The 25,084-nt window shown below is 39.7% G+C and overlaps 1 protein-coding gene across 3 annotated transcripts in view; it reads right to left on the reverse strand.

Annotated features, from left to right (window-relative positions):
• The window catches only part of UBE2W (ubiquitin conjugating enzyme E2 W), a 97,382-nt gene that overhangs the window by 37,074 nt on the left and 35,224 nt on the right, over positions 1–25,084 (reverse strand). For all 3 annotated transcript variants that reach the window (XM_057303029.2, XM_003831319.5, XM_034966245.3), the window contains 2 exons: positions 13,071–13,162; positions 7,849–7,951 (listed from right to left, as the gene is read on the reverse strand). In XM_057303029.2, coding sequence (XP_057159012.2) covers positions 7,849–7,951; positions 13,071–13,162 — 195 coding nt within the window. The remainder of the gene's footprint in view (positions 1–7,848; positions 7,952–13,070; positions 13,163–25,084) is intronic.

A 25,084-nucleotide genomic window follows, 5' to 3' on the forward strand; every position in this document is an offset into this window, starting at 1 on the left:
CTACAGCCTGGGTGACAGGGCGCGACTCCATCTCAAAAATAATAACGATAATTAATAAATCAATGTAATAGATGTATTTCAGATTTCTTTCACTCAAATAGAATGCTTTAACAGAGGAAAGGGGTACAAATACTGGATATGTAAAGGAATGGAAGAACTTTCTCTTGGATATAGAAAGGAAAAGTAGTAATAGAGTCAAGATACTAAGCTTGAGGACTTCAGAGGTTTTTTTTGTTTTGTTTTGAGATGGAGTCCCGTTCTGTCGCCAGGCTGGAGTGCAGTGGCACGATCTTGACTCTCTGCAACCTCCATCTTCCAGGTTCAAGCAATTCTCCTGCCTCAGCCTGCTGAATAGCTGGGACTACAGGTGCACACCACCACGCCCAGCTAATTTTTGCATTTTTAGTATGGGTTTCACCATGTTGGCCAGGTTGGTCTCAAACTCCTGACCTCAAGTGATCTGCCTGCCTTGGCCTCCCAAAGTGCTGGGATTAGAGGCATGAGCCACCACGCCCAGTTGTGGACTTCAGAGTTTTGATGGAGATGGGCCATCCCTCCTAATACCTATGATAGAAACGTCAAACTTCTTTCACACTGCAAGACCCTTTTTGATTAGCCCCAAAATAACCTTCCACTCTCATCTCCTGCTGTAATCCCCCATGTGTCGACACATAAAACTACAAGAGCCCATGCTCACAAATGTAAGGAGGCCAAGTCCTTTCACACCTTGCCCTGTACTTTTCACATAAACTCTTTTTGTCCTTTAAGGCCCAGTTCTACCAGTTCAAATAGGTTTTTCTTTGCCCCCTTAGAATATTCTAAATTGGTTGCTTTCCCTTTTGCCCCCAAAGCATACAATTCACACTTCAGTTGTCTGTACAGTTGCATATGCCAAAAATCATGGAGTCTTCCTTGACTCCTCCCCTCCTTCAATCATACTCCAAATTAATCCATTAGCAAATCCTGTTGATTCAACCTTTAAAACAGGTCCAAAACATGACCACCTTCCAAAACGTCCACTGCTACCCTTCTGGTGCAAGTCACCATCATCTCTCACCTGGGTTACTTTAACGGCCTACCTGATCTCCCTGCACCTTTATGCCCTGAACGGTTTATATGCCACACAACAGCCAGACTGTTCCTTTTAACTTTAAATAGGACTATATCGTTCCTCTGCTCAAAACCTTCCAAAGGCTTCCCCATCTCACTAAGAGTAAAAAGTCAAAATTCTTAAAAGGGGCTATAAATGTCCTATATAATCTGTGATGACCGCTCCAGCCCAAATGATCTCTCTGACTAATACAGTTTGGATGTTTGTCCCCTCCAAATCTCATGTTGAAATGTAACCCCCAATGTTGGAGGTGGGGCCTGGTGGGAGGTGTGTGGGTCACTCTGGGTGTGTGCTCTCATGAATGGCTTGGTGATGTCCTCGACAGTGAATGAGTTCTCGTGAGATCTGGTTGTTTCAAAATGTGTGGCACCTCGCCACTGACTCTTGTTCCCACTCTCGCCATGTGAGACACTGCTCCCTCTTCACCTTCTGCCATGATGGTAAGCGTCCTGAGGCCAACACCAGAAGCAGATGGTGGCACTATGCTTCTTGTACAGCCTGCAGAACTGTGAGCCAATTAAACCTCTTTTCTTTATAAATTACCCAGCCTCAGGTCTTTATAGCAGTGCAAAAATGGCCTAATACACTGACCTAGGCCTTACACTCCCCTTCCTGTTTATACACCACTCCAGAGACCCGTCCTACATATTCCAGATTTAGAGCCTTTGCATTTTGTCTTCATCTGTTCTTTCTCTCAACCCTTTCAAATGGCTTACTCCTGCACATCTTTCAGATCTCTCCTCCAATGTCACCTTCTCAGTGAAATCTTTCCCAATGACTCTATCCAATATTTCAACACCCTCATCTCCCCTCCTTCTGTACTTTTCCCTCACCATCTTCCATACTATATGTATTTTACTCGTTGCTTACTGTCTCTCCCCACAAGAATGCAAACTCCATATAAGCAGGGTTTTTGTTGCTGTTGCAGTTTTGGTCATCATTGAATCACCAGCACCCAGCACAGTGTCTGTCCCATGATACATCCTCAAGAAATACGGAATGAATATTTACCTATCCAAATACTAAACAGATTATAAACTGTTTAAAGGCAGGCCCAATGCCTTTTAAATCTCTGTACTCTCTCCCCTCTCTCAAGAAACAGTATTTGATACATAATTCATGCCCAATACATGTTGAATTAACCAACCATTTACCTGTATCCTAGCATAAAAAAGCAGAATATGTACATAGAAAGCTATTTTCTGTATGGCTGACAGTAAGTGTACATTAGCGGCAAGCAGTGATGAAAAGATGCCTCATCTCTGTTTCCATATTAACAGACAAATTGTTTGTTGTTATTCTTTCTTTTAAGGCAAATGACTGAGCCAAACATATTTTAGATAGGTAACTTTTTCATTATAAGGCAGGACACAACATGAGACATAAAATATAACTGGTAGGAAGAAAAACACAACAAACCATAATGGTGTGTGACAGTCTTACTGATCTCATTTACAGGTACAAAAGCAGTAATTTCACAATGAGATTGATCTATTCTAGAAATATTTTCCAAATTCTACTCTTGTAACTAGTGATAAACTCAGTACTGTTCATTGCATAGAAAGATGAAAGACTTTTCTTTCTTTTTTTTATTAGAGATGGGGTTGCCCTACGTTGCTCAGGCTGGTCTCAAAACTCCTGGGCTGCCTTGGCCTCTCAAAGTGCTTGGATTACAGGCATGAGTACCATGCCCAGCCAGAAAGATGAAAGACTAATTTAGGTAACAAGTGCTAATGCTACAGAGTTTCATCAAATAAAATTTTGGGGGAATTTTACTGCCCTAGAGGACTGGTTCTAGCCACTTTCCCAGGGCAGTGGATCTCTGCAAAGTTTCAGTTATTGGAAAAATCTTGAAGTCTATAAGCACATCAAGCATTGATGTTTGACCCATTATAATTATGTTAAAACTATATAGATTATGTATAAATACATTTTTAAAAATTTTAACGTATTACTGGCCTCAGAGCAGTTCTGCCATTTTCTCAATCAATGGATATTAGAATATACAACCTCTATGCCATGTGAGGGACTACAGAATTAACTGATATTAAAAAGGAATCCTCACTGGGCGTGCCTATGATCCCAGTACTTTGACAGGCCGAGGCGAGCAGATCACTTTAGGACAGGAGTTCAAGACCAGCTGGACCAACATGGTGAAACCTTGTTTCTACCAAAAATACAAAAAAAAATTAGCCAGGCATGGTGGTGCATACCTGTAGTTGCAGCTACTCAGAGAGGCTGAGGTGGGAGAATGGTTTAAGCCCAGGAGGCAGAGGTTGCAGTGAGCAGAGATCACACCACTGCACTCCAGCCTGGGCAACAGAGCGAGACTCTGTCTCAAAAAAATAAAAAACAAACAAACAAACAAACAAAAAAAAAAAACCAAAATAAAAAAACCAAGCTAGGCATGGCGGCAGATGGCTGTAGTCCCTGCTACTCTGGAGGCTGAGGTGGAAGGATCACTTGAGCCCAGGAGTTGGAGGCTGCAGTGAGCTATGATTACACCACAGCATAGGTAGATGACAAAGGGAGACTCTGTCTCCGCACCCCCACCCCACCAAAAAGTAAATTTAAAAAGGAATCCTTATATTTCAAAAAGAGTGAGAATAACTGACCTAGAGCTTTCAAAGGTACCATTCATTCCACATATAATCTTTCACTTTCAGAGAGAAAATTACTACACAGATAAATAGGCATTTTTTCCACACCAGTACTCGCATCTAATTGGCAGTATGGCAAAGGAGGAAAGGAAAGACTTGGGTTTGGGTCTTGACTGTCCTATAAACTAGGTATTAAAACGTGAACAAGGCACTTCACTTCTACAAGTTTCAATTTCTTCACATATAAAATGAGGATGAATCTACCTCCCCTAACCACTTCATTAAAAGATGTTAGAAAACAAAATCAGAATGGAAGTTAAATTATGAAGTACTATAGAAATATTACCATACAGAATGCATGCAGGTGCAGAAAAAGTTAAGTTTGGATGTGACTATACAGGGACTTGAATGCCAGGCTAAAAACTTGATTCCATAGGAAATAAAGAAACATTAAGAGGTTTTACTGTCAGGGGGTGAGGAATTCTGAGGATGGTGGAGTGAGACAGAGTGTGTGTGTGGTGGGGGGGTGGAGTGGGGTGTGGGAGTGTGTGTGTGTGTGGGGGGGGATGTGTGTGCATGTCCATGTGTGTGGTATGTAACCAATGAGATAACTGTGCCTTCAAACAAATCTATTGGCACCGTGAAAGGATGTAGGAATTCAAAGAACTAAAGGCTACTGTAATGGTTCAATTAAAAGATAAAAACCCGGACTAGGCCAGGCATGGTGGCTCACACATGTAATCCCAGCACTTTGGGAGGCCAAGGAGGTGGGCTGATCGCTTGAGCCCAGGAGCTCGAGACTAGTCTGGGCAACGTGGCAAGACCCCATCTCTACAAAAAATATAAAAATTAGCTGGGTGTGCCATCAGATGGCCAAATCATTATTTACTGGACCAGACCTTTTCAAAACTATCAAGCAGATAGTCAAGGCCTGTAAAGTGTGCCAAAGAAATAATCCCCTGCACTGCAGGCCATACATTTCAATCCCTCTATCTTTAACCTCCTTGTTAAGTTTGTCTCTTCCAGAATTGAAGCTGTAAAACTACAAATCGTTCTTCAAATGGAGCCCCAGACAGTCCATGACTAAAATCTACCACAGACCCCTGGACCGGCCTGCTAGCCCATGCTCCAATGTTAATGACATTGAAGGCACCCCTCCTGAGGAAATCTCAACTGCACAACCCCTACTACGTCCCAATTCAGCGGGAAGCAGTTAGAGCGGTTGTCGGCCAACCTCCCCAACAGCATTTGGGTTTTCCTGTTGAGAGGGGGCACTGAGAGACAGGACTAGCTGGATTTCCTAGGCCGACAAAGAATCCCTAAGCCTAGCTGGGAAGGTGACCGCTTCCACTTTTAAACACGGGGCTTGCAACTTAGCTCACACCTGACCAATCAGATAGTAAAGAGAGCTCACTAAAGTGCTAATTAGGCAAAAACAGGAGGTAAAGAAATAGCCAATCATCTGTTGCCTGAGAGCACAGAGGGAGGGACAATGATCAGGAAATAAACCCAGACATTCGAGCTGGCAACAGCAACCCCCTTTGGGTCCCCTCCCTTTGTATGGGAGCTCTGTTTTCACTCTATTAAATCTTGCAACTGCAAAAAAAAAAAAAAAAAAAAATTAGCTGGGTGTGGTGGCATGCACCTGCAGTCCCAGCTGCTTCGGAGGCTGATATGGGAGGATCACTTGAGCCCAGGCGGCAGCAGTTGCAGTGAGCCAAGATTGCACCACTGCACTCCAACCTGGGTGACAAAGCGAGACGCTGTCTCAAAAAAAACAAAACAAAAACAAACAAACAAAAAACCAGACTACAGCACTGACATTAAGAAAAGAATGGGCTACCTTTCAAATGTAGGAGGGAGGAGTGTGGAAAAGAGAAAAACTGAGCACAAAAATAGACAGGTGGACAGTAACCCAGGATAAAGAAAAACAAAATGTTCTTTGTTATTGGAAAGATCAAGTTTAGTTGTGTTAAATTTGAGATGTCTGGAGGTACTCAAGTATTTCAACAAGGGTGTGAAATTAAGCCTTAAAAAAAGAAGTGTTCCCAGAGCTGTAGATCTGGGAGTTAGCTGCTTAAGGTGACTGAAGGTGAAAGAAGAGTGAGAAGAGTAACACAGTGCTGAATAAAGAACCTGGATAACACCAATGTTAGAAGAACAGACAAATAAAATCAGGGAAGGAGGATAAAATGAATTTGAAATAGGACAATAGGGAGAATTTATTACAAATGCTGTAACTTACAGAAATATTAAAGAAGAAATTCAACATAATGTTTAAGTTTGATATTTGATTTAGAATTAAATATTAAGGAAAGAGTTTAGAGAACACATTTTTGACTTGGTTTCATGCTTACAGAAATATTATTTTCCTCTGGTGAAAAATCTGTAAGCTCCCAGAGTAAGCCTTCCCCCAATATCTCCCTAGTCAAAAGCTTTTGAATTGGTGTGAAATATTCTTCCTTCCCATACCATCATTGAACTTAGTTGAAGGTAGACAAATAGGCTGATGATGAAAACAGACTGAGATCCTGTTGTCTCCACACATTTACAGTCAGAAATGATGCTGGCCAGCCAGAAAGCAACAAAAGTGATGACAATCTTCTGGAGAGAAGATGTTTGTTCTTTGTATTATAGTCTACAAATGCTTATTATAGACATCTAGAGGTCACAATAGCACATACCCTTTCACTTTAACTTTTATGAAAATGATAAAAATAAGTCCTAAAAGTCTTGGTAGTTTTCTGCTCATATGAAAATTTTAGAACTTAAGGAGTCAGTATCCATTTAAATCTATGCTTTAAAACAATTCTCTCTTTACTTATAGCATGATACAATAACTGACTTTATCTCTTCTCTTACATAACTAAGAAAAGATTAAGCTGTGTTTGGTATATTGTTTAAAGTGACAATGAAATATGATTTTCCTCCAAATAGTACATTTCAGCACCCAACAAGCAAAATTTTCAGTATCTGGGAAATATTTCAGGTATTTGGTTGTATTTTCCAGAATAGCTCATTTGCTAGCAATACTAGAGAGAGCTGGCATCACGTCTTACCATTTTAGCCAACGGATCTCACACGCCTCAAATTTTAAAAATGAAGTGCTTTGTTATAATAATTCTCTGAAGAATAAGTAATTATAGTAACTCATTTACTTATCTTACCAAGCCAGAAACCTGGAAGTCATCCTAGAGTCTTCCTTTCTCTAACCTCTGATTAATCATTTACTATAGTTAAATAGCTCTCAAAAAACATTTCTCTACCACCATTATCCCTTGTCTAAGTATTAAGCTATTAACTAAACTCACTGGGCATCAAATTATAATAATCAGACTTTGTGCTGATGTTTAGATATTTAACATCTGATGATGTACTCTGCCCTTCCTGTACTAAAAGGCTGCAAGGACAGCATGTCAATGCAAAATCATAGTACTCCTTCCAACAGAGAACTTTTCTCTTCACCATGTGATTCTACCATCTGACCTAGGAGAAGTGCCTCCAGTTATTCCAAAATGCCAACTTCTCCGATGGCCTAGAGCAGTGGTCCCCAATCTTTTTGACACAAGGGACCGGTGTGGTGGAAGACAATTTTTCCATGGATGGGGTTGGGGATTGGATGATGGTTTTGGGATGGAACTGTTCCATCTCAGATCATCAGGCATTAGATTCTCATAAAGAGCGTGCTATCTAGATCCCTCACATGTGCAGTTCACAATAAGGCTCGTACTCCTATGAGAATCTAATGCCATCGCTGATCTGACAGGAGGCAGAGCTCAGGTGGTAATGCTGCTCACCTCCTGTGTGGCCCGACTCCTAACAGGCCATGGACCAGTACTAGTCCACCGCATGGGGGTTGGGGACCCCTGGCCTAGAGGCCTGGTTAGATTTCTATTCCCTTTTCTGTTAGCATTTATGGATAAGCAACAAATGAAACAATTTTAGAAGCAAAATGCAGTAAAGCCCTAATCCCAATAAAGTGTAATGTTCATATCTTGATTATATGACAAACAAGATAATGAAATAACAAATCCATCTACATATGTATAACTGATTTATATGTTTTTACTGAGTCAAACATCTCTGGCATTTAGCTATCTAAAAATACAAAAAAAAAATTTAAAGCAAGGCAATTACCTGAGGAGAGTCAAAAGGATATCGACTACTAAATTTAAATAGAAGTTGAAATTTTTCCCCTTCATATAAGGTACCTGGTGCACCTTCCATGTCTACAATCCACCTAGAATAGAAAAGGCAAATTAAAAACTTAAGATAATAGAGACTGGGGTAAGGAGGAGAAAAGAGGACACCAAGTACTTCCTATACACTAAGCACTAGGACAAGAGTTGGTTATGTGTAACAGCACATGCCAGCCTCCCAATAACTCTCTTACTGTTAATTCTCATGACCTATCCCCTTCTCTGACACTCAGGGGTGAAATAACCAGATCAAGGTCAGACAGCTAGCAAAAGACAGAGCCAGGTCTAAAAAAGCAAACTAAATAAAACCCAAGGCCGGGTGTGGTGGCTCACGCCTGTAATCCCAGAACTTTGGGAGGCCAAGACAGGCGGATCACGAGGTCAGTTTAAGACCAGCCTGACCAACATGGTGAAACCGGTCTCTACTAAAAATACAAAAATTAGCCAGGCATGGTGGTGTGCACCTGTAATCCCAGCTACTCAGGAGGCTGAGGCAGGAGAATCGCTTGAACCCGGGAGGCAGAGGTTGCAGTGAGCCAAGATCGTGCCACCGCACTCCAGCCTGGGCTACAGGGCAAGACTGTCTCAAAATAAACAAACAAACAGACCTCAAACTAAGGTGCACTGACACCAAAGCCTGTGCTCCTCCTAATTGATTTATACTACCTTATTTTTTCAAAGTACCATTTCTACAATGCTGATATTACGTATTCTATACATAACATCAAACAAAGCAACTGCCTCTGATTATTACTGGTGGAAGCCATGGAGAAATACGTATAGACAATGACCACAGAGAACCGTAGCTGTCAGACTTATTTTTTTCATCAACATTCTAGAGAAGATTAACAGGGCAAGGGGAGCTAAACTGACATCATTCCACTTACTCTGATGATTAAGCAAGGCTTTGTAGTGACTTTCCTTTATCTCTCACTATGTTTCAATTGTTTAATAAAGCCCATTTCTATGGCATCTATGCAAGCCTTTGTTTTCATATATAACAATCATAAACATAAATGTGTTATTTACAGTTTATATACTATTCTTGTTATTTTCTTTAAGATGGGGGAAGAATAAGGGATAATGACAGCAAAGATAACAGGGCAGCATTAGAAGCAAAAGTGAATTGAAGTCATTAACAATGTGTTCCTAATTATAGCTCTGTCACTTATAATTCTTGTACACCTGGGCAATTCTCTTGAACTTTTCAGTTATTAAACTTTCTTGTATTTAAAATACAAGAAAACAAAAGGAAGATAGAAAATACAGTGTTGGGATTCTAGTCATCACCATACATACTATGAACCTAGGATTATGTAAAATAATAAATGTACCTATTCTCTAAAAGAAATCAGCTACAGTATACAGACTCTTAAGAGCATGGCTATTCATTTTAAGAATGCACGCCGAGTACCATACATGGTAATAAAAGATACGACCACAGACCCAAGAGATAATATTTTATAGTGAAATTAGACAGTTATAACTGAAGTTATACTGAAGTGGCAGTTATAGTTAATCTTAACTCATTGTGTGAACAAGTTATGTTATCTCTCCAGTTTTAACTACCTCAATAATAAAACAGAAGATAATCACCTCATAGTGTTGGAAAGATAAATGACCCTACATACGTAAAAAACCTAGCACATTCCTGACTCAGAGTCAATACATGGTAAATTAAATGCAATGCAAAAGCTGCATACAAAACAAAAAACTATCTCTTTATATATTAGGTCCTTCTTAATCTTCGAAATTCCTTTCTTATTTTTCCACCCACATCCACTAGGCACTATATTCCCAGGAAAAACGGTGGTCTTTCATTCTGTTTATATGGTAATTTTAGGACACATAACATAAATTAACATGTAACCTATACAAACAAGCACAGCTTTTAAAAATAAAGAGCTAAGCAAGTATCTCATCAATCCTTGTAATATCTGCATGACATGCAGATACTGACACGAGGTCAAAGGCAGCATAACTTTCAACATGGTGCATGGTACTTTCTTTTTTTTTTGGTACAGAGTTTTGCTCTTGTTGCCCAGGCTGGAGTGCAATGGCGTGATCTCGGCTCACCGCAACCTCCGCCTCCTGGGTTCAAGTGATTCTCCTGCCTCAGCCTCCCAAGTAGCTGGGATTACAGGCATGAGCCACCACGCCCGGCTAATTTTTTGTATTTTTGTAGAGAGGGTGTTTCTCCATGTTTTTCAGGCTGGTCTCGAACTCCCGAACTCGGGTGATCTGCCCGCCTCGGCGTCCCAAAGTGCTGGGATTACAGGTGTGAACCACCGCACCTGGCCTGTGCATGGTACTTTCTAATAATCCTTTTGTTTTGAGACAGGGTCTCACTCTGTCACCCAGGCTGGAGTACTGTGGTGCAATCAGGGCTCACTGCAGCCTTGACCTCCTGGGCTCAAGTGACTCCCCCACCTCAGACTCCCAAGTAGCTGGGACCACAGGTGCACACCACTATGCCCAGCCAACTTTTAATTTTTTTCTTTTTTTCAGTAGAGATGGGATCTCCCTATGTTGCCCAGTCCGGTCTTGAACTCCTGGGCTCAAGGGATCCTCCTGCCCCGCCTCAGCCTCTCAAAGCATTGAGATTACAGGCATGAGCCACCATGCCAGGACTAATAAGTTTGTATTAGTTAAAAAAGTTAAGATATGTTCATTGTAGAAACTTCAGAAAAGTATAAACAAAAATCACCCAGTGATAACCACTGTTAAAGTTTTTGGGGGTATATTTCATTCTAGTCATTTTGCTGTTTCCTATACCATCGAAGCCTATATGAAATGGCAGCCCAGTAGCTTCATTTTGTGCACACTTAAATTACATCAATTTAAACCATCAGGGTTTATGATTCCAATCACAAGCATATGCCCCAGAGTAAGGATGCAATGAGACTACACATGTTGTTCTCTCAATTAGTCTCAGTTCTTTAACACCTGTGAGTACCTAGTACTCTGTAATTCTAATGTTTAAGCATTAGAATTTTTTTTATTTCTTCACACATCATGGTTCTTAATCAAAGACACAACCATCTATTCCACTCTGGAGGAAAAACTGGCTTTGGTGGATTTATTAAAAGAGGATACATACCAGTAAGGTCTTCCTAAAGGATTTTTCAAAGGTAATTATAACTATACAAAATTTTTACCTTACATGCTGACTACAGACTATAATTCAAGTGATGCCATTTCACTGCACTGCCTTGACAAACCTTTTCCATATTATTGACATTTACACTATTCCCAAATTATCCCTAGAATTAGCAATGTTGAAATGAGTATAGTTAGTTCTAAGTCTTTTTCTAGATCTGTTACTTTCCTAGGATGGTGTATGGTAGGTCAAACATGATAGTATTCACATTTTTTAAGGTCTCAATATATGCTACCAAATTTCTTCCAGAAAATTAAAAAAATTGTTTTTGTGGGTACAAAGTAGGTGTATATATCTTTGGGGCACATGAGATATTTTGATACAAGCACACAATGCATAATAATCACATCAGGGTAAATGGGGTATCCATCACTTCAAGCAGTTATCCTTTCTGTTACAATCCAATTATACTTTTAGTTATGTGAAAATGCACAATAAATTATTGTTGACTATAGTCACCCTGTTGTGCTCTCAAATACTAGATCTTCTTCATTCTATTTTTTGTACCCATCAGAAAGCTTCTTAATGTGCTTTCATCATCCTCGTTATGGATCTTCCACATCCATATCCACATTTCATATACTCTTAACAATCTGATTCTTTATAAGACTATTTTATAGCCTAGAAGATGGCACAAAGGTAAAAATTTTATGGTTCATTTACAATAAATTATTTTAAAAGAAAAATTCTTGCCTGACCAATATCTCAATATAATAGGATTTACTCTACAACAAAGGTATTGTTGCTTTGGCTGTTATAATTTGTGGTATAACTACCTGGTAATCTATTAAAATGTTTCTATTTGTAAAAATTTAAAACAGTCCTTTAACTTTTTATAAATTATTGTGTTGTGTGGTTTCCCCATCCTCCCAAAAAAATAAACGATGAAAGAAGAAGTAATCTCATTATTATCACTTTCCTTGAGAACTATAGGGACAGCTGTTACAGGATACTCTGAGGTAGGTTAAGAAAAGGAGAGAGGAAAAAGATTAAAATGGGATATAATCTGCATCAGGATGAAAAAAAAGTCAGTTTCATTTGTTTAATAATATGCAACAAATGCCACTCTAAATGTATGCTCCATTTTTGGTTGTTTTAGAACAAGAGTTTAATATTTTCTATGTATGATATATACAAAAAATCAGTTTAGAACTCAACAATATTTTTAAGTGACTGTTAGAGTTAAAGACGTGTATTACATTTTTTTTTTTCCAAAAGAGTCTATACATCCATTCGTAATATGCTTGTTCTTAAAGCTTTGACCCCTGTCTTAGGTACTGATACAAATGCCAAAGTCAAAGGTACCCAAAACTGTTTCCTCTGAAAGGGTAAGTTATATGAATTTTGGTCACTTTCACTCCCTGGACCTAGACTACACTAAATATTTGAATTGGCTCATTTGTCCTACAAGTTGGTTTACAATCAATTTGTATCTTATTGGCTACTTTTCCTTTTCTTTTTAGAGGTTTTTTTTAAGTGGAGGATAAATTATTTTAGATTTCTCCACGATTTCAGAACATTTACCACTGTCTAATAAAATTATTAAATGACTGCTGAGAGTCACACTTTCACTTTGTTGCCCTTCTGTACAGGATGCAATTGATGTTTTTAGGGCATGGGATACCTCTTGACTATTACTCTCTTCATATGCCTAAATAGATACATATTTTTAATTTGATAAAACCTCACACCAAACAGTTCTTTAATATTATAGATGAGGATCACTTCATAAACAAAGTCAGTGCCACTCAGTTAAACAAAATTTTTTAAAAATGTACCAAAGATAGTTTAAAAACAGCTTTACAAATTATGCAACGTTTATAATGCCGTAAAACAAAATTGATTATATATATAAATGCACAGAATAAGATCTGTTTACTGTATTTACCTCTTGGTGAAAGAATGAAATGTGAAAATAATTTTGTAGTTTTAAAAAGCGGGTGAACATTCATACATTATTGGTAATAAAACAAAGAGCCCTTTAAAAATTAAATACTTACTGTGTAATTGAATTTTGAACACTCTTTTCATTTAAGGTCATTCCAGGAGGTGGGTCATTTTGCAAAGCCAACAGTTCTTTCTGTAGTCGTTTCTAGAAAAGAACATCAATAATAATTTGTCCTTTTTGAGACTAGGTCTGGGTCACCCAGGTTGGAGTACAGTGGTGTGATCACAGCTCACCACATCCTCAAACTCCTGGGCTCAAGGAATCCTCCCACCTCAGCCTCCCAAGTAGCTTGAGACTACAGGCGCACACCACAATGCCCAGCTAATTTTTTTTTTTGGTAGAGATGGGGTTCTCACTTTGTTGCTTAGGCTGGTAGTGAACTCCTGGCCTCAAGCAATTCTCCCAACCTCTGCTTCCCAAAGTGCTGAGATTACAAGTGTGAGCTACCACACTCAGCCTGTACTTTTAAAAAAACAACATAACATCTTTCCAGTTATCCTTGATAATATCCTTCTACAATCTGAAATCATTAAATTTCCTCCAAATGTTCATACCTTTCTCTTTACTAGCCCCTTATATATCCTATATACATATTGCTCAAAATTTGAATAGCCTGTCCTATAATTCACAATCTATTGTCAAACTATTTCAACACTAGAGCTTCCAGGCAGCTGAATGTATGGAGTTTCCTGGAGGGTGGCACATCTGGAACGGAACATGGAAACTCCACATCCCTTCCCTCATGTACTTCTTCATCTGTATGCATTATAATATTCTTTCCTATAAACCAGTAAATACATCTATGACAGTAATAGTAGTTCTGGCAGCAGCCACCAGGGCCTCAAGAGCACAGCCAAATGGGTGGCTTTCCTGGAGAATCTGCTGGAAGACCTAGAAGGCATGAAAAGATTAAGGAAATTTTTTAAAAAGATATTCAATGAAGAAAATATTTTGTTTTGGCTAGCATGTAAAGATTTCTTTTTTTAATGCAAGATAAGCAGATGCAAGAAAAGGCAAAGGAGGTCTACGTGACCTTTCTTTCCAGTAAGGCCGCGTCACAAGTCAAAAAGAATTTATTTTCACTCAACAAAAGATCTTTTCACTCAACGAAAAGATCCTGGAAGAACCACATCCTCTGATGTTCCAGGAACTCCAGGACTGGATTTTCAATCTCACGAAGTACAACAGCTACAGTAGCTGCTTAAAGTTTGACTAGGTTTGTTGTTGTTTATTTTTTAAGAGACAGGGCCTCACTCTGTCACTCCAGGAGGCATGCAGTGGCACAATCCTAGCTCACTGCAGCCTGGAACTTCTGGGCTCCAGCCGTCCTTCTGCCTGAGTCTCCTGAGTAGCTAGGACTACAGGTGTTCAACACCATGCTTGGCTAACTAAAAAAAAAAAAAAAATTTTTTTTGTAGAGACAGGGTCTCACTATGTTGCACAGGCTGGTCTTAAACTCCTGGCCTCAAGTGCTCCTTCCACCCTGCTTTCTCAAAGGATTACAGGTGTGCGCCACTGTGCCAGCCCTGATTTGCTTTTAAAATACAAGCAAACTGCAAAAGAAGAGAAAGTTCAACCTGATGTTCAAACTACAGCTAGAAAAGCTTCTAGAATTTTTAACACAAGTTCCCAAAGACTGGCAGATTTATGAAGGAAAGAAAGTAGGCTACGTGTGGTGGCTCATGAATACAATCTCAGCGCTTTGGGAGGGAGAGATGGGGAAAATGCTTGAGCCCAGCAGTTTGAGACCAGCTTGGGTAACATAGTGAGACCCTGTCTCTACAAAAAAAAAAAAAAAAAAAATTATATATATATATATATTAGCCAGGTGTAGGGGCATGCACCTGTACTCCCAGATACTTCAGAGGATAAGGTAGGAGGATCTTTTGAGCCCAGGAGGCCAAGGCTGCAGTGAACTATAGTTGTACCACTGCACTCCAGCCTAAGTTACAGAGTGAGATTCTGTCTCAAAAATAAAACAAAAATTAGAAAAATCATAACAAAAAGAAGCAAATAAACTTTCAGGGTTTCTAATTGCCTTGTTATGTACAAAAACTGAATGGGATATGTGTATTCTCTTCAATGGGATACGTGTATTTTATTAACTGCTTGACCAGTAAGTTTTGCATAATGGCTAACCTTACATTAAAAAAATAGCTTTGAAGTTTCAGTTCACAAAACGAATCGATTTCTTCCACACTGGAAAAAATATTTCAACACTGATGCTGTAAAGCAGTTATGACAAATAGGCAGTTACCTATACAACATCAAGACATCATAGCTACTATATTGAGGTTGTAGGTCGAGTAGCCATTATCTGAACTGCTTGTGACCAGAACTGTTTCGGATTTACTGGTTGAGCATCCCAAATCTAAAAAGCCAGAATCTGAAATGCTCCAATGAACATTACCTTTGAGTGTCATGTTGCTACTTAAAATGTTTCAGATTTTGGAGCATTTCACATTTCAGATTGGGGATGCTCAACCTGCTTGTAAGGTCTTAACAGCTTGAGTTAAAAGTGCTTAAAAGTTTTAGCAGTGCTTCCTTTGCTGCTTTCTAATTATAAAACCCATAGTTCGGCTGGGCGTTGTGGCTCACGCCTGTAATCCCAGCACTTTGGGAGGCCAAGGCGGGAGGATCGCAAGGTCAAGAGTTCGAGACCAGCCTGGCCGATATGGTGAAACCCTACTAAAAATACTAAAAAAATTAGCCAGGCGTGGTGGCGCGTGCCTGTAGTCCCAGCTACTCAGCAGGCAGAGGCAGAAGAATCGCTTGAACCCGGGAGGCAGAGGTTGCAGTGAGCTGAGACTGCGCCACTGCACTACAGCCCGGGTGACAGAGTGAGACTCCACCTCAAAAAAAAAAAAAAAAAAAAAAAGCCATAGTTCTCCATAATCCTTAAAGAATGTCATTTCACAGACAAGCTTTCCAGAGAAACTCTAAAAGTAACCCTTTATGCAAAAAGCCTTTCAAAAATTTTATGCCTTGTGACGAGAATGAAATAAGAAAAAAGAAAAGAAAATATTAATAAAATTTTAAACGATTTTATATGTATAATTTTTAAAAAATTTTAAAGTAATTTTAATATATAATGATCACCTGCAGAGTTTAATATTTCAAGGTTATTGTTAATGAACATCGTTTATAGTAGAACATCAGAATACAACATATTATGATCTGAGATATGTTAAGGTTTTCTTCCTACATATTAGGTATCCTAAAATGGCTACGTATTTTGCACGCTTATTTGTACAGCTTTTATTGTACACCTCTTCCCTTGTTATCATCAGTGGACATGCTTTTTCAGTGTACAACCAGGCAAAAACAAAAAAAAAACAAAACAAAACACAGTAGTCCCTAATTTATGAATTTTAAAACCAAATAACTAATGTTATTAAAATTGCATGCAAGATTATAAAGAGTCTTAATATGACTTTTTTTTCAGAGACAGGGTCTCGCTACGTTGCCCAAGCTGGAGTACACAGGTGCAATCCCACTACTGATTGGCATGGGAGTTTTGACCTGCTCTGTTTCTGACCTGGATCGTTCACCCTTCCTCCTGAGACAACCTGGTGGTCCCTCGCTCCCAAGAGGTCACCATATTGATGCCGAACTCAATGTGGACACCCTATCGACATAGTGCATGACAGCCCAGAACTCCTGCCGCAGCTTTCCAAATAGCTGGGACAACAGGCACCTACACTACACCCAGCGTAAGTCTTTTCTTAAAGTGAAGAAGACAAGTATGGATATCTGTTCATTTCTTAAGAGTTCTCTGCTTAAAAATTGGTTTCTGTTTTTTCTGGACAATGAAATATTACTATCAGTAAGTAATGTTTCTACGTCTTTTCAATTTATGACACTTAAAATAAGCTTAGCCATCCAACACCACTACAGATAGAAAACTGTGTTGTGAATCACTGTAATGGACTTTAAATTTGCTTAAATAATTTGTTTTGAATAAAGACAAATTTATGCAAATTTCTGTTAGAACAAGGTTTTAATTATTTTCTACTGATATTCACAAATCAGGGTTCTGTGATCACGTACATTTTTTTAAAAACTGGGTCAAACAAAGAACTGGCTTCTTCAACAGAACTTTCCATATACTAACTTGTACAGTCATTGTCCAAAGGCAAGATGACATAAAGAGGTTTCCAAAAATAGCTGAGCACAGTGATGCATGCCTGTAGTCCCAGCTACTCAGGGGGCTGAGGCAGGAGAATTGTTTGAGTCTAGAAGCTGGAGTCCAGCCTGGGCAACACAGCAAGAACTTGTCTCTAATAACATTAAACAAGGCCAGGCACAGTGGCTCAAGCCTGTAATTCCAGCACTTTGGGAGGTCAAGGAGCATGTAATGCCTGAGGTCAGGAGTTCAAGACTAGCTTGGGCAACATGGCAAAACCCCGTCTCTACTACAAATACAAAAATTAGCTAGGAGTGGTGGCATGCGCCTGTAATCCCAGCTACTCGGGAGGCTGAGGCACAAGAATAGCTTGAACTCGGGAGGCGGAGGTTGCAGTGAGCCTAGATCACGTGAATGCACTGCAGCCTGGGCTATAGAGTGAGACTCCATCTCGATAAAATAAAATAAACAAAAAACTCCCAACAACAACAAAAAAGAGGTTTCCAAAGATAATAGAACCCTTTGTAGAGCGTCTCAAGCCTTGTTTCAAGGACCATATTTTGGGAAACACTGCTGCAGAAATCTTCCAGATCTTGAGAACTTTACTAAGTCAAGAAGGATAATCCTTCTTAGTAGGAGAAGCAAGAATATAAAGGAGAATCAATCTGCATAACTACCAAGCGAAACACAAGACAACAAAAGCAAACTAAACTAAAAAAGCGCTTTATTGGTATATCATCCCTGGTCTCCTGAACATAATGGAAAAGGGTTCTATAGAAAAAAAAAGTTTCTCTTTACCCTTAGACTTCTTTCATCTCCACAAAGGAAGGGACCTGTGATAGCCAACTTTCAAGATAATTCCCAACAAACTCTAAAGGTCCTAGTATTCACACCCTTGTGTAGTTCCCTCCCTCAGAGCTGATCTGTGTGACCAATGGAATACAGCAGAAATGGTGTGTCACTCCCAAGATTAGATTATTTTAAAAACTATGGTTTCTGTGGCCGGGTGCGGTGGCTCATGCCTGTAATCCCAGTACTTTGGGAGGCCGAGGTGGGTGAATCACCTGAGGTCAGGAATTCGGGACCAGCCTGACCAATATGGTGAAAACCTGTCTCTACTAAAAATACAAAAAATCAGCTGGGCGTGGTGGCATGCGTCTGTAATCTTGGCTACTCGGGAGGCTGAGACAGGAGAATTGCTTGTACCCGGGAGGCGGAGGTTGCAGTGAGTGAGATCAAGCTGCTGCACTCCAGCCTGGGCGAGAGAGCGAGACTTCGCCTCAAAAAACAACAAAACAAAACAAAACAAAACAAAACACTATGGTTTCTGTCTTGGTAATTCTCTCTCTCAAATCACTTGCTCTGGAGGAATCAAGCTATCATGTTGAGAACAGCCTAATTCAGAGGCCTTCATAGTGAGGAACTGAAACCTCCTACCAATAACCATGTGATGATTTGTAGGCAGATCCTTCAATTCAAGTAAAGCTTTCAGATGACTACTATCTTAGCGAGTACCTTACCTGCAAACTCAAGAGGGACCCTAAGCCAGAATCAAACAACTATGCCTCTGATTCCTGACCCTCGGAACTGTGAAATAACATTTGTTGTTTTAAATCGCTAAGTTTAAGGGTTTGTTACGCACTGATAGATAATACAGGACCACTGCTCCATCCTCCCCTCCATCCCAGAAGGGACTGTCATCTACTTCCTCATCAATATCACTAAGTCACAATCTAAGACATTCACTGGACCATGCTTTTTTACTGAGGGGGTGGAATTATTACATTAAAAAAAGACAATTCATGCCAGCCCCCAGCCTTCTTAGCTACTAGGCAATAAACTGCCTTGCATATTCACATCCCCTGAAATAGTGAGAGAGAAGGGCCAGCATTTGGGGGGTTAAATGAGTACATACTACATTCACAAATAAAACATTTTTTAAAAAGATACAAACAGTGAAAGGTCAAGCAATGTGTAGTATCTGTTCTGCAGATTCACAAAAACAGAATTCACCCTTAGTTGCATTCTTCCCAGAACAACAGTTCATTAGTCAGGGCAGGAAAAATCCTGAAGTCGTGATTCTAAAAAACTAGTTCTAAGTTTCCCAAATGTAGACATAGAAGAGCTGAAAGAAAATGATTTAAAGAGCTGCATGTAAAGATAAATGAAAATTCACATTTTGTTTGTAAATATGAAGAACTAGTATGACCTTTTAGAGGTCACACAATCCAGAAAGCTATAATCACATGAGGCTGCATTCACCTATAAATGAAGACAAAGTATTAACAAATTTGTTGAGAAACACTAGTATTTAGGACAGAACACTTGCTAAAGGTATGACACCACTGGCTTATAAAACCATCATGGCCATACTGGCCTGCTTTCCCAAGTGGTAGGGAAAATGGCAGCTACAGATTGAGATAACTACAAAATGGAAAATAACTGCAGAATGTTAAGTACTGTAAGTAAAGCAGCAGAAACACCCAGAAACCATGGGGGAAAAGGGAGAAGAGGACATGAGAAATTAGGTTCCAGTGGTTCATAGCCAAATATTACCCTTGTCTGTCCCAAAATTGGTGAGGTATGGGAAAATTAACCACAAATATACTACTCTCCTCTGAATCTAAGACACGCCATCAATTGTAAGATGCATCATCATTTTATGTGTCACTAGGAAAGAAAAACTGCTGCCAATTAAACAATGACACACCTTCAATAACACATATCCTGATTTGAAAGATGTTAAAATATGGAAAAAGTGCATTTAAAAAAATGAAGTGGGTGGGGTACGGTGGCTCATGCCTGTAATCCCAGCACTCTGGGAGGCCGAGGCAGGTGCATCACCTGAGGTCAGGAGTTCGAGATCAGCCTGGCCAACACAGTGAAACCCTGTCTCTACTAAAAACATAAAAATTAGCCAGGCGTGGTGGCATGTGTCTGTAATCCCAGCTACTCAGGGGGCTGAGGCAGGAGAAATGTTTGAACCCAGGAGGCGGAGGTTCCAGTGAGCCAAGATCGTGCCACTGCACTCAAGCTTGGGCAACAGAGTGAGACTCTTGTCTTTTAAAAAAAAAAAATTATGAAGTGGTATTAAAGAGTTTAATTTTCCTAAGTCTACTGAAAAATAAAACTTCGAATATGTTTCTGAGTAACTTTTTAAAATTGATTTAAAAATATATACTTTGTAGAGACAGGTTGTAGCTGTGCTGCCTGGCCTGGTCTCAAGTGATCCTCCCACCCCAGCCTCCCAAAGTGCTAGGATTACAGGCGCAAGCCATTGCACCCCCAGCCCTGAGTAAATTTAATAACTGATTCTTATCTTGGTATTTAACACCTACCCCAAAACACATGACTTCAGCAAATCTTTAAATATGCACTTTATTCCCAGAATTTGCATAGGAGTGCACAGACATCTATCCTCCCAGGGCGAAAAGGCCTAAAGTTATTTGCAAAAGAATCTCATTCCAGAAGAGGCTGTTTCCTTTTTTTTATTCTTCCATCCAAAAAAGCCAGTCAGGTCCAGAATGTAAATGTTTTGAAGCATCTCAAATCTGGAGAAAACCTGAAAACTCTAGCCCTTACCTTGTGTTGGTTCAAGTCTGCAAAGCACCCAAGAATCTGAGCTCTTCTAAGATACCCAAGGTTTACAAATTCAGTAAGAAGGATTCTGATACATCTAAATACCAATAATGGTATGTAAATGATTACATACTTTCAGAACTGGCTCGGCTTTTCAGTGATTTTATAGTCCAGCTAGCAGCCAGCTCCCTTTCTCTCCTTCCTCATCATAAAAATAAATGATATGAAACCACACTAATTTATTCCTTTTTTTCCCCCCTGGTAAGAAAACCATTGACAAATTCCATAATTAACTATTGTCAATGTATTGGGACATACCACAAAACGGAATGCCAGATCTGTATGTCATAATACCTTGGTTGAAAATCTCTACTCTAGATCACTACAACAGCCTGTGATATGCGACCCTAAACTTAAGAGTGACACCAGCCCAGGCACAGTGGCTTACACCTGTAATCCCAGCACTTTAGGAGGCCAAGGCAGGAGAATTACTTAAGCCCAGGAATTCGAGACCAGCCTGCACAACAGAGTGAGACCACGTCTCTAGGGAAAGAAAAAGAGATGACACGGGTTCAGTTCCTAAAACTTTTTTCTGCTTGAATGCATGTGAAGGATTATTCCTGAAATTTACTCTCCCCTATGACTGGGACTTACTACAGGGGTTGAGGTGTAAATTTAAGTTAACATCAAAAGGATGCTCAAGAGATTAATATACCCACTTCTCCCTATTTTGCACTGTCACCTCTCCAAGAATCACTGTAAAGGTTGCTTCACATCAAAGGTCAATCAGATGTTTGCACAGGACTGTAACCTTTGTAACATCACTTCAGCCTCTGATTGACTGCTTTCTGCAACTAATCAGACTGATTGTGGGCCACCACTTCATTTACATGAAGTGAACACCAAGTGGCCAATGGGAAACCTCTAGGGGGTATTTGGACCCAAGAAGATTCTGTATCTGGGGCCCTTGTGCGGCTGCTCTGGCCACTCCAACCCTGTGGAGTGTACTTTCATTTTCAATAAAGCTCTGCTTTTGTTGTTTCATTCTTTCCTTGCTTTGTGCATTTTGTCCAATTCTTTCTTCAAAACGCCAAGAACCTGGACACCCTCCACCGGTAACAAATGCCCATATTTACATATTAGTTTAAGTTTGCTATTTCAGAGAGCTGTGATGATAGGTACATCAGTACTGAAAAAGCACTACTACTTGGTTCTTCAGTAGGGAACATTACTGTTTAGAATGAATACTACTACATCAAATGAAATGATCCTGGTTATTTTGAATCATGGAAGACATTTTTTAAAAATGCTCCTAGTTAAAAAAAAAAAAAAAAAAAGTATTTTGGCACATTGGCTCACACCTGTAATCCCAGCACTTTGAGATGCCAAGGTGGGTGAATCATTTGAGGTCAGGAGTTTGAGACCAACCTGACCAACATGGTGAAACCCCATCTCTACTAAACAAAATTACAAAAAATCAGCCGGGCATGGTGGCACATGCCTGTAATTTCTGCTACTCGGGAGGCTGAGGCAGGAGAATCTCTTGAACCCAGGAGGCAGAGTTTGCAGTGAGCCGAGATCATGCCACTGCACTCCAGCCTGGGCGACAGCACAAGACTCCATCTCAAAAAAAAAAACACAAAAAACCCACAAGTATTTAAAATAGCATCCTAAAAAGCTCATTCATTTCTTTCTTGGTTTTTTTTTTTTTGAAACAGAATCTTGCTCTGCCACCCAGGCTGGATGGAGTACAGTGGTGCAATCTCTGCTCACTCAGCCTCTATTTCCCGGGCTCAAGCGATTCTCATGCCTCAGCCTCCCGAGTAGTTGGGACTCCAGGCATGCATCACCACACCTGGCTAAATTTTGTATTTTAAACATGGTGAAATGGGGTTTCACCATGTTGGCCAAGCTGGTCTCGAACTCCTGGCCTTCAGTGATCCACCTGCCTTGGCCTCCCAAAGCACTGGGATTACAGGTGTTGAGCCACCGTGCCTGGCCAAAAGCTCATTCATTTTTCTTTTCTTTTTTTTCCCCCCAAGAAGGAGTCTTGCTCTGTCGCCCAGGCTGGAGTGCAGTGGCATGATCTCGGCTCACTGCAAACTCTGCCTCCCAGGTTCACACCATTCTCCTGCCTCAGCCTCCTGAGTAGCTGTACAGGTGCCTGCCACTACACCTGGCTAATTTTTTGTATTTTTAGTAGAGACGGGGTTTCACCATGTTAGCCGGGATGGTCTCTATCTCCTGACCTCGTGATCCGCCTGCCTTGGCCTCCCAAAGGGCTGGGATTACAAGCATGAGACACCACATCCGGCCAAAGCTCATTCATTTCTAAATTAGTTTGGCTTCTAAGCTAATTCATTTCTGAAAGTATTATCCCACATTAACACATGTTGAAAATTAAAGCACAAAAAATTCAAATGATACTCTTGTGGTTATGAATCAAAACTGGAAGAACAGAATATATCCTTCTGAGATGCTAATAATGGCAAAATATCAACCAAGAAATTGATAAAATTCCTTACTTTGTAAAAAACTTACTTTCCAGTGAGGGAAGAGATAGTCAATAAATAAAAACAAAGCAAGTAAGTATCCAGTTGTTCTTTTGTATCCTCAGGAGCTTGATTGCAGCCCTGCCCCTTTTGCATACCAAAATCCACATATCCCAGGGGCTGAACCCGCATACAGATAAGTCAACTCTCCAATACTCAGGTATAAAATGCTGGCAATTGGGGGAAAAAAATCTACATAGAAATGGACACACAGAGTTCAAACTCGTGTTGTTTCAAGGCTCTACTGTACTATATGATATATTAAAATATGAAGAAAAATAAAGCAAATTAAGGGGATGGGGGAGGTATAGAGGTCTCACATTTTGTAAAGTTTTATCTCAACTTGACATTTTGAGAAACTATCCTAAAGGGTAGAAATCCTCATTCAGGGAAGTTAAAAGTACAAACAAGAGAAGAAAAAACATTAAAAAATGTGGGAATATATAATGGTTGCTAATACAACTGTATATAAAATAACCAAGAATGTTTTCTCCAATTTCATCTAACAACCAACTAAAGATGGAAAGTTAAAAATAGGAGCGCATGATGGAAAAAACAGGAACACCATACACATTAATATTAATAGCACTGCACTAATAAGTAGATATTATTTTTCCCTAACAACATTAAGAAACAGAATTCTAACAGTGGCCACTTCTCCTTTCAGAGGGAAATGTGAGGCAACGTATTAGCTTTACTATTTTTTTTTTTAAACAGAACTAAACTCAGGCTGAGTAAGGAAGCATTTTCCCTCCTACTGAATTCTGATGACATTTCTAACAGTTACTTATTAAAACTGTTTTCCCTTTCAGGAAAGAGAATGCAATGTAGGTATTCATTCTTAGTTTAAGCTAAACTTTTTAAAATTCTGACAAATGAAAAAGTGTCAAGACTTAATGATTTCTGCTCTTAAGAGCCCACAGCCCACAAAAGGAGACAAATGTGCCAATAATTTCTCCATGCTTTCAGAGTACAGTAGTGTCCAAAAGAAGAGTGGTAAGAGGAGAAAAACCAGGACTGTGGTATGCACAAAGCCAAGGAAGAATATGTTTCAAGGACTAACCAGACTTTCTTTTCCAGCACAATGGCAGAGTATATACCCCGGATAATTACAGAGAAAACAAAGACAAAGTGAACGCAGGAACTCTGAAATGTAAGGATTAGGACTGGATTTTGCCGTGGAGATTTCAAACAAATCCAATAGCAAAACCAAAGTGAAGATGCTAACAGAGGAGCTACCTGAAACTATGATCCCTCAATGTAAAGGTGAACAAGAAAATGGGCAAAGAGACAACAATGAAATTTGCCTACTTTAAACTGAAAAAAATTCTCCCCTGAAATTTCATAACCTCAACCCACATGGATTCATAGCCTGAATTCCTGCTACCTGAGAACATTAAGCAAGGATTTAATAAAAAGTAGTCCAGGAAGTGGTGGCCTCAAGGCAACCAGCAGAAACGAACACAAATATAAATCCTGGAGAAATCCAAGTTCTGTCCTTTGAGGCAACAATTTCACTGCTCAGAATCGTAGAAAGATACATATAAAATAGCTTCACTGTAAACAAAATCTAGAAATATATATCCATCAATAGGTAAATTATACAAATTATAGCATAGCAAACTAAGACTATGCAACCGTTAAGAATGACGTGGGGCCGGACACAGTGGCTCACACCTGTAATTCCAGCACTCTGGGAGGCCGAGGCGGGTGGATTACGAGGTCAGGAGATTGAGACCATCCTGGCTTAACATGGTGAAACCCTGTCTCGACTAAAAATATAAAAAATGAGCCGGGCGTGGTGGCGGG

This window comes from Pan paniscus, chromosome 7 (assembly GCF_029289425.2).
Source record: "Pan paniscus chromosome 7, NHGRI_mPanPan1-v2.0_pri, whole genome shotgun sequence".
In the NCBI taxonomy this organism is placed as follows: Eukaryota; Metazoa; Chordata; class Mammalia; order Primates; family Hominidae; genus Pan; species Pan paniscus.